This window comes from Gymnoscopelus braueri, assembly GCF_963280865.1.
Source record: "Gymnoscopelus braueri genome assembly, chromosome: 6".
Lineage (NCBI taxonomy): Eukaryota > Metazoa > Chordata > Actinopteri > Myctophiformes > Myctophidae > Gymnoscopelus > Gymnoscopelus braueri.
The window spans coordinates 2,758,844-2,770,158 of NC_137607.1; the positions used below are offsets into that span (position 1 = coordinate 2,758,844).

The 11,315-nt window shown below is 42.7% G+C and overlaps 1 protein-coding gene across 1 annotated transcript in view; it reads left to right on the plus strand.

Annotated features, from left to right (window-relative positions):
* The window catches only part of nwd1 (NACHT and WD repeat domain containing 1), a 90,737-nt gene that overhangs the window by 59,288 nt on the left and 20,134 nt on the right, over window positions 1-11,315 (plus strand). Inside the window, 8 exon segments of the mRNA XM_080429919.1 lie at window positions 770-982; window positions 1,165-1,234; window positions 2,515-2,705; window positions 7,059-7,164; window positions 7,167-7,305; window positions 7,632-7,835; window positions 9,475-9,554; window positions 9,557-9,630. Coding sequence (XP_080286045.1) covers window positions 770-982; window positions 1,165-1,234; window positions 2,515-2,705; window positions 7,059-7,164; window positions 7,167-7,305; window positions 7,632-7,835; window positions 9,475-9,554; window positions 9,557-9,630 — 1,077 coding nt within the window.

Consider the following 11,315-nt stretch of genomic DNA (forward strand, 5'->3'; position numbering starts at 1 on the left):
GATTCATCCAAAACACCCGTCCTTGGTTCTGGTGACTCACCCTGCCCTCCTAATACGCGAGGGGGCCGTGTTTATTCGATAACCTTTTTCATTTATTTTTAATATATTTTTTTGGAAAATGAAAAAAGAAAAAAAAAATTAGGAGGGCAGGGTGAGTCACCAGAACCAAGGACGGGTGTTTTTGATGAATCAAACATGTTAAAAATGGAGTTTGAAGTTACAATGGGTTTGTATAGGAAAGGGGGCGTGTCTGATAAAATGAATATCAAATATCTAAATACTGAATCAAGCAACTTAAAGGAGAATTCCGGACAAATTAAGTGTTATCTTTGATGTCTCGTTACTCACCTACCGACGTAAACAGTGGCGTTCTTTTTTTCCATAGATTCCCCTGTCGTCATTTTTTAAACCCCCTCCGTTGTCATAATGGGAGCGCGTGGGTCAGGGAAATTCGTCTATTATAACCGATGCAAAGTTATTTTTTTCTCTACTACTATTCATTGTGGAGTCTCATGATAGTCAAACATGCGCTGAAACTTCCTGAGAGGCTGCCGCTAATGGCGAACGATTTAACACTGGATGCTTGTTTCTTCCAGAACCTGGCAACTCGTGTCATCTTTATCAAAGATAACACTTAATTTGTCCGGAATTCTCCTTTAAAAACTGTCTGGGGGCGGGGCTTACAAAAGCCTGAGTAGACAATAAAATGACCCAACGTTTTTTTTGAAAAAGTAAGTAAACTCTCTGGGCACTTGGTCCACCGCTGCAGCTGGCCCAGGAGATGCGGGGGGTGATGGGTCCCCGGGCCGTGCTGGTGATCAGGTTGCTCTCGGCGGTGCATCCTCTGCTCCCGGACGTGGATCATGTGATCCGCAGTGTGTGTGTCCAGATCTGTGTGTCCTGTGGCCACGCCCTGCCCTCTGCGCTGACCGCCAACACACACACACACCTGGTCCGCTTCTTTAACCAGCTGCTACTGAAGGTACACACACACACACACACACACACACACACACACACACACACACACACACACACACACACACACACACACACACACACACACACACACACACACACACACACATTTTGAGTTCCGGACTTGTAATTGTAACAGAGTATTTTTTTATTACATAAATGATACTTGTATTCACTGTGTTGCAGGTTTCTCATCAAGGAGACACGGTGCTGATCATCTTAGACGCTGTGGACCGGCTGGCTGAAAACCAACACGGTGGAGATGCTTTAAATTATTATTAAACCATTTAATCTGTGATAAAAAGTAATAAAACTAACACAAGTTTGTGAATATCTCGCTACTGAAAAATTGCTACTAAATATCTACATGCTCACAATGTGTCACATTGTAACTCATTCACTGCCGGAAAAAATAGATAAATATGTCATCCACTGCCAGTGATCTTTCGATTTTCTTACCTTTTCAAGTAGTCACAGAATATTTATCTCCAGTATGATGGATCCCCTGATGGTTGCTAATCACTGAGGGTTTTACTGTGCTTCCACGAAGAGAAAAATAAGTCATGGCGACCTCCTGTTTGCTAGTTATAAGCCGTTGAAAATAGCATGTCTCGGCAAATATATTCTTTTGCCGCTTTCGTTACAAGTCACTTTGTAGATTTACATTATTATTATTATTATTATTATTATTATTACGTCGCATTGCGATGCGTTGTGGACTTCGTTTTTGTTGACATGAACTAATTATGACCCATTTTATATGTTGTCGATTCGAAAATAACTGATTTACAGGCACACAATGAAACACATTGAGTGCCAATCGCGTCGATCTACGCGAACCTAAATAATTGCGCAACGTGCCAGTCGCGTAGATCTACGCGAAGTATTTTTTATTTTTTTATTTACTCGCAGGTTCACATTTCATTGAAGGCCTCGTTCGCCACGACACATTTCACTGTAGCACCACCGGAAACGGAATTATCCATATCCGGAGATTTTCGTTCCCATCCGCCTCCACTCTAAAGCGGAAACTAAAACTCGATTTTCTCGGTTGTTGTTTTTCTCATTGCTGATCGCTGTTTAACATAAACCGCTGTAGCTTCAAGATGGCGGATCGCAGATCCAAACGGTTTTCGCTGCTCGTCTAACACAGATCCCCTGTGTGTGTACAAACAGTTGAACGCAAAATTTTAACGGATTTAGCGATGTCTGTGGTGACGAAAAAATAAATTAAAAAAAAACAATAAATCGCTGGCACTGGTGAGTACATTATGATATTAAACTCTGGCGTGGAATGTGTTAAACAGAACAGTTTTTTGAAAAAGAAAAAAAATATGTTTTCAAGATTTTTCAAAAATAGCAGATCTACAAGTTCATAGCGCGGCACTCGGTGCCGCGCTATGAACTTGTATATCTGCTATTTTTGAATAGCCAAAGAAATCTAAAGTGACACAGATGCGTTCCAGGTCTTAATGGGTTAAGTACAGTACTCGAGTAGATGTACTTAGTTACCTTTCCACCACTTTGCAAACCAAGGCGGCGACCTCCTCCACTGGCTGCCCTTTGACCTCCCGCCCAACGTGCACGTGGTGGTGTCGGCCGACGCGCAGAGCGCCGTCTGCCACGCCCTGCGTCTCAAGACGGACGCCTTCGCAGGCCCCGCCCCCCTGGAGGTGGAGCCTCTGTCACGTGACGAGGGGAGCGACATCATGGCGGCGCACATGCAGGTAGTGACAGTATACTTAAAGTTGTACAATGCAGAATCCCAAATAACGATTTTTAGCAACCTCTGCTGGTCACTACCGTCACTGCATACAATTTCCGTAATCCTCGATTACCCAGAATTCCATTCGTTTTCACCGGAAGCCGGAAGCGTTTCTAAAAGCGATCTTTTAATTGTTTTATACTATCTACGGATCGTTTCTCTTAGCCAGTGGAGCATTAGTTACCATGAGCTGTGCTTTCTTTTTCTGTTCTTTTTCTATCTTCCAATCCTACATTCTCTTAACATCAGCGTGAGGTTCCTTTTTGCTATTACCGCGGTAGTTCCTGGCCAAACAGGAAACCGTTGCGGTAGTTCCTGGGGACGTCGGCCACGACGTCATGACGTTGGCCAGGAACGTCATTTTCCCGGGAAAGTCCCCCCCGTACACGTTCAATAGAAAATATATAAATAAAAGGCTTCCGGGGGTGAAATTCATGGAGTGGGTGTTGTGAAACTTTTGCCACTGACAAAAGATATACAATTTAACTTTAGTTTTGTTGAAAACGTTACCTAGTATTACTTTAAGTAAAAGTATCGATGCCGATACTCTGTTACAGTTAAGAGTTTGGTATATCCAAATCGTACTTGTGTTGAAGTATTGGTATCGATATATACTTAAATACCGAAAGTAAATGTAGTCATTATTCAAGTTTTCACATGTATGAAATGTAGAGATGCACGATATAATCGGTAACGTATCGGAATCGGACGATATCGGCCCTAAAATGCCATATCGGTATCGAACCGATCTCAAAATAAACCCGATTAAATTCACCGATATTGAGAAGCATTAATAAAATGACCGTTGTCTGCCTGTCTTTAAGAGAGTCAGCTGTCGCCCCTCCCCCTCCACATGCCGTGTCTCTCTCAGACAGAGCACTGAGCAGCGGGCTAGGCTAGTGCGTGAACAGAGACAAGTAGTCAAACTAACAGCAAACAAACTCTTCACGTCCATAGTTCATACCCAGAGCAGTCAGAGGGGTTCTTGTACATCTTAAATTAGATTAGAGTAGTGCTAGTGCAGAGGATATATTTTCAACACGAATGTGTACATTGCCTCGTTATTTAACATCGACGTAACAAACACTCGTTACTCGACTCGAGTGCAACCAGCGGCCGCTTTTGACCAAGCAAGCTGCTTGTTTATTTAACCACAGAGAATGAGCACAAATTAGCTCTCAGCTGGTAATGTTTCTGTCTTTGACATCCTGTTGTCCTACAATCTGTAGTGTAGTGTACAAAGCAAGCTGTCCCCCTCCTAAACTCACTGCTGATGTTATAGAATGTTAGATAGTGATAAACTAAACAATGATTGTATTTATGGTAAGATTAGTTTGTATATCACACACACACACACACACACACACACACACACACACACACACACACACACACACACACACACACACACACACACACACACACACACACACACACACACACACACACACACAGTGGTGGCTCCAGGGAGTTGTTGTGACTGGGAGAGCTAAGGGGGGCTTTATTGTTTAGAGCAGAGGCTAATTAATTTAGGCAACAGACAATATGAATAACACTAATAACAAACTAGATTCAATGATCTTAGTTCCATAGGCCACATAACATATGGTTTTGTGTTATACAAAGATTTAAATAATTCTGTGATTGCTTATAGCATGCAAAAATGATGTCATAGTAAAGTTTGTTACTTAGAAGAATATATAAAATGAATGTATTTATTCCATAAATATTTTTCATCACAGTAGGGCTAGTGGAGAGGGGGGTTTACCATCAACTTTCACCAGTAAAACAAATTAAAATAAAAAAAATCAGCAATGAGCTCAATATAAATATAATATATAATATATCGGTATCGGATCGGTATCGGCCGATATGACCAAGCAAATAATCGGATATCGGATATCGGTCATAATTTCAATATCGTGCATCTCTAATAAAATGTATAGAAATCGTTTGCGAATAGCTGACCTACAAGCTCACAACGCGTCGCAATGTGAATATCGGATATTTTCAAATAGCCAAAGTATAGGGTTGAAGTGGTTAACGTATGTTTTGTAATAAGATCTACAAAGTTTTCAAATCATTGTAGTGGAGTAAAAACTACAATATTTGCCTCCGAGATGTAGTGGAGTAGAAGTAACCCTCCAACCCCTCCCGCTCACTCAGATTAGCTAACACAGATTAACCAACCTCCGCTAAAACACCCTGGACAACGCTCCACACGTCCCAGACTCTTCTCCCTTCTGGCTCCAGAACTATGGAACAAACTCCCCATTACTAGTCCATGAGCCAGACAAGATTTCATTATCGAAAGAGTGGGCAAAACCATACCTATATTAAATTGTTCATAGGGTCAATACGAGTAAATACATATATGATAACCTCTCCACAGGAGCAGCTTTTTCATGGTTATCACACATTTTGTTATTTTTCCCATACGTACATGACAGGTGAAAAAAATGACACATTTTTCAAAAGAGTTATCATAATGAAACTTCCCCAGTTGATTACTTACATGAAGACAATGATTTATCGTATTACAAGTTTTCTGAAATTGTATATTTAAATATGCAAATTAGGCATTAGGAAAATGTGCCCGAATTTGCAGAACTTTCCAGAATCAACATTGGAACATTGGACAAAGCCAGAGTCAACATTCTTATTTCATTTTGTTAAGATGTTGGAGTCAAAGGTTTTTAACGAGGGAATATTCATTATCTGGCTCAATGTGGGGCTCTGGCTCATGGACTAAATGCCCAATTTGCATATTTAAATATACAATTTCAGAAAACTTGTAATACGATAAATCATTGTATTCATGCAAGTAATCAACTCAGGAAGTTTCAGTATGATAACTATTTTTTTAATTTTGTCATTTTTTCACCTGTCATATACGTATGGGGAAAATAACAAAATGTGTGATAACCATGAAAAAGCTGCTCCTGTGGAAAGGTTATCATATATTTATTTACTCGTATTGACCCTATGAACAATTTAATATAGGTTTGGTTTTGCCCACTCTTTCGATAATCATTGCTCAATTTTGGGGCTCTGGCTCATGGACTATACAGTTAGAACTGCAGACTCACTCCCAATCTTCTGCCGTAGTCTGAAGACTCACCTCTTCAGACTGAACCTCAGCCCGTAGCACTTGTCCTATAGCCTTGACCACCTTGCTAGCCTGATTGTCAGACTGACGCTGCGTGGGGCTTCAGTCTGACATTGGCTCCAGTGTCGGGGATTACAAGGGGGCGGGGGGGGGGGATTAGAAATTCCCTAAACCAATCCTAAGGGATCCCCACGCCCACCTCCGCCTCTCATTGGACAATGCATTTTGTACCGGATAAGTCCTAGGTTCACATTTACAACTCCGGACCAAGAGGCAGTCCACTCAGAGAGTGGGCGGGGTCTATGGTCTGGAACCAGGCTACGACCTTGCAGGATTATGCTAAGGCTAGAATGTAACTTAGATAGCATGTTATTAAGACAGATGCCATCCTATAGTGTGTATAGTTTATATAGTTATAGTTATAGATATCATGTTATGTAGACAGATGCCAGGTCATTGTTGACCTGGCATCCTATAGTGTGTATAGTTTCAATGTACAGATTATTTTTGGACATTCTACTCTTAGACTGATAATAGGTTCTTGGTTTACCTATGACCCTAGATTATGAGGTATAAAATAGGGCTAAAGTGGTTAAAGTATGTTTTATAACATAATAATTTATATCTACAAAGTAACTAGTAACTAAAGTTTACAAATAATTGTAGCGGAGTAAAAGTACAATATTTGCCGCAGAGACGTAGTGGAGAAGAAGTAAAAGTATAGACAATTGTAAAATACTCCAGTAACCTCTTGTACTTAAAGGAGAAATCCGGACATTTGCTTGTTTCTCAACCTGGCAACACCAAGTTGCCAGGTTCTGGGAGAGAAACAAGCAACTAGCGTTAGCTCGTTCGTCATTAGCGGTAGCCTCTCAGGAACTTTCACTGCATGTTTGACTATCATGAGACTCCACAATGAGTAGTAGTAGAGAAAAAAATAACTTTGCATCGGTTATAATAGACGAATTTCCCTATGCCACGCGCTCCCATTATGACAACGGAGGGGGTTGAAAATATGACGACAGGGGAATCTCTGGAAATAAACAATGCCACTTTTTACGTCGGTAGGTGAGTAACGACACATCAAAGATAACACTTAAAATGTCCGTATTTCTCCTTTAAGCACAGTACTTGAGTAAATGTACTTAGTTACACATTTACACCACTGAAAATACTCCAGTACTTTCCACCACTGCTTGCGTGCAGGCGTCCCAGAGGAGGCTGACCTCGGAGCAGACGGAGCTGGTTCTGGGCGGTTTGGAGCGGACAGGAAGTCCTCTCCACCTGACCCTGATGCTCAGCGCCGCGCGCCGCTGCTCTCCTACACGCCGGCCCGGGAGCTCCGCCTCGGCGCCGACGCACAGGATATGATGTCACTGCTCTTCCTGTTCCTGGAGGAGACGCACGGCAGGAAGCTGGTGGGCGCCGCGCTGGGCTACATCGCTCTGTCCAGGTGCGTGCGTGTGTGTGTGTGTGTGTGTGTGCGTGTGCACATGTGTGCGCACGTGTGCTGAGCCACCATGTTTGTGTGTGCATGTCTTTAAGTGGCGCATGTGTTGCACGTTTGTGTTGAATTAGTGTAACTGGTTGCATCTTTGTGTTGCAATCAGCTGCAGCTGTTGATGCCGTGCTCATACATACGGACGGACGGACACACACACACTGTCAAATGTAGGAGTGGTTGGCACCACTCAAAAATAAAAATAGAAAGAAACAAAGAAAGAAAGAAAGAAAGACACAGCTCAACGTGACTCCGCCCCTCCCTCCTCCCCCATGCAGGGAGGGTCTGCTGGAGGCGGAGCTGCGCGACGTGCTGTCCCTGGATGATGATGTCATCAGCGATGCGTACAGGTCCTCGTTGCCGCCCAACCCCTCGTTGCTCCGCCTCCCTCCTCTCCTCTGGGCTCAGATCAGATCAGATCTGCAAGACCACGTGGTGGAGCGCTGGGTCAACGGGGTCATGCTGCTGGGGTTCAAGTACAGGTGAGCAGTGGTGTAAAGTAACTAAGTACATTTACTCAAGTTACTGCACTTAAAGTACTTTTACTTCTACTCCACTACATCATGTACTTTTTACTCCACTACAATTATTAGAAAACTTTTTTTTTTTTGGTATAATGTATCATTCACAATGAGTACTTTTAGATGCCTATACGTTTGTTATCCTGAATACAAGCGTTTTACTTGCAATACAGAGTATTTCAGAGTACAGAAGTCCTGACGTCACTCGTTCATCCCCTGAGTCACGGAAGTCATTTCTCTATGGAGAATAACATTGGGTCATCATAGAATCGTCTCATATAAGAATTGTGGTCCAAAAATAAACAAACTGTCTCTGCGATATTGTCAGGGAGGAGGTTCTGTATCGTTTATGATAGTCAGTCACTCATATTTGATACAGTCTGTTTCTGGCGAAAATTTTACTCATTTGGCGGAAGTAACATTATCGTTTTGTTGATGCTTTGTTGATCAGGTGATGCTTCATATCCATAAGAGTCAAACCGCCGGGATCATTTGTTTGTTTTTGGAACACAGTTCTTATTTGACGCGATATTACACATGTTAAAGGAGAGATCCGGACATTTTAAGTGTTATCTTTGATGTAATCACTCACCATCATTGAAATGGACGTTGAGTTATTCCAGAGAGTCCCGTGTCCTGCAGTCTGTCGACCCCCTCCGTTGGCATAATGGGAGCCCGTGTAAGAGTGAAAATTGTCTATTATAACCGATGCAAAGTTAGTTTTTTCTCTACTACTGCTCATTGTGGAGTCTCATGATACTCAAACGTGCACTGAAAGTCGCGCACGAGTTATCGTTCGTGCAGAACTAGACGACGCTGGTTGCTTACTTCTTCCACAGAACCTGGCGTCTGTGGAAGAAGTAAGCAACCAGCATCATCTCGTTCTCCATGAACGATGGCTCGTTCGCGACATTCAGTGCACGTTTGAGTATCATGAGACTCCACAATGAGCAGTAGTAGAGAAAAAACTAACTTTGCATCGGTTATAATAGACGAATTTCACTCTTACACGGGCTCCCATTATGCCAACGGAGGGGGTCGCCAGACTGCAGGACACGGGACTCTCTGGAATAACTCAACGTCCCTTTCAATGATGGTGAGTGATTAGCGACACATCAAAGATAACACTTGAAATGGGCGGATCTCTCCTTTAATATGGGAATTCAGTATGGGGGGAAAAAACGCGACCCCGCTACGATGCGTAAATGACGTCAGACGTTGGTGCTCTATTGTGTATTGCTACGTTTAATTAAAGAACGACTTCACCTATTTTCAACCTTATCTTCATATAACTGGTCCTCACTAATGTTCATTATGATATGACATCATGTCTGTCTACTCACTCTGTGTCTCAGAGGAGGGCTGTGGACAGTTCAGAAACCTGCCTACCAGTGACCTCATCGGTAGGCAGGTTTGGACATTCCAAACGAGATTTCTTTTTTTTTTTTTTTTTTTTTAATGTGAGTACAATGGCTTCTATTATATAGCATCTAACTTTACAGAAATATGTGTGTGTGCGTGCACATGTGTGTGTGTGTGTGTGTGTGTGTGTGTGTGTGTGTGTGTGTGTGTGTGTGTGTGTGTGTGTGTGTGTGTGCAGGCAGCTAGCTGAAGCAGTCAGGCAGCGCTACCTGACGGCAGAGCAGAGGAATCGGACTCACAGGCACCTGGCAGATTACTTCCTGGTCGCTGGGGTCACGGCAAACTGAAACCCATCTGTCTGCCCTCGCTGAGTCTGCTGGTGTCTGACAGGAAGGTACACACTACACTACACATACTACACACACACACACACACACACTCACACACACACACACACACACACACACACACACACACACACACACACACACACACACACACACACACACACACACACACACACACACACACACACACACACAGAGGAGGAAAATCACGCTTCGCCACTAGGTGCAGAAATGGTAAACAAATTGGGTGTACCATTTCTGCAAGATTGTTTGGCGATGGGGTCCAATATTTAGGTCAGTGACCATGGGGTTAAAGATAACATGTTTGGGAAGGATTAGTGGAGAAGAGATCCAGTAGAACTAAGACTAGTGGAGAAGAGATCCAGTAGAACTAAGGCTATAGTGGAGAAGAGATCCAGTAGAACTAAGACTAGTGGAGAAGAGATCCAGTAGAACTAAGACTAGTGGAGAAGAGATCCAGTAGAACTAAGACTAGTGGAGAAGAGGATCCAGTAGAACTAAGACTAGTGGAGAAGAGATCCAGTAGAACTAAGACTAGTGGAGAAGAGATCCAGTAGAACTAAGACTAGTGGAGAAGAGATCCAGTAGAACTAAGACTAGTGGAGAAGAGATCCAGTAGAACTAAGACTAGTGGAGAAGAGATCCAGTAGAACTAAGACTAGTGGAGAAGAGATCCAGTAGAACTAAGACTAGTGGAGAAGAGATCCAGTAGAACTAAGACTAGTGGAGTAGAGATCCAGTAGAACTAAGACTAGTGGAGAAGAGATCCAGTAGAACTAAGACTAGTGGAGAAGAGATCCAGTAGAACTAAGACTAGTGGAGAAGAGATCCAGTAGAACTAAGACTAGTGGAGAAGAGATCCAGTAGAACTAAGACTAGTGGAGTAGAGATCCAGTAGAACTAAGACTAGTGGAGAAGAGATCCAGTAGAACTAAGACTAGTGGAGAAGAGATCCAGTAGAACTAAGACTAGTGGAGAAGAGATCCAGTAGAACTAAGACTAGTGGAGAAGAGATCCAGTAGAACTAAGACTAGTGGAGAAGAGATCCAGTAGAACTAAGACTAGTGGAGAAGAGATCCAGTAGAACTAAGACTAGTGGAGAAGAGATCCAGTAGAACTAAGACTAGTGGAGTAGAGATCCAGTAGAACTAAGACTAGTGGAGAAGAGATCCAGTAGAACTAAGACTAGTGGAGTAGAGATCCAGTAGAACTAAGACTAGTGGAGAAGAGATCCAGTAGAACTAAGACTAGTGGAGAAGAGATCCAGTAGAACTAAGACTAGTGGAGAAGAGATCCAGTAGAACTAAGACTAGTGGAGAAGAGATCCAGTAGAACTAAGACTAGTGGAGAAGAGATCCAGTAGAACTAAGACTAGTGGAGAAGAGATCCAGTAGAACTAAGACTAGTGGAGAAGAGATCCAGTAGAACTAAGACTAGTGGAGAAGAGATCCAGTAGAACTAAGACTAGTGGAGTAGAGATCCGGTAGAACTAAGACTAGTGGAGTAGAGATCCGGTAGAACTAAGACTAGCGGAGAAGAGATCCAGTAGAACTAAGACTAGCGGAGAAGAGATCCGGTAGAACTAAGACTAGCGGAGAAGAGATCCGGTAGAACTAAGACTAGTGGAGTAGAGATCCGGTAGAACTAAGACTAGTGGAGTAGAGATCCAGTAGAACTAAGACTAGTGGAGAAGAGATCCAGTAGAACTGAA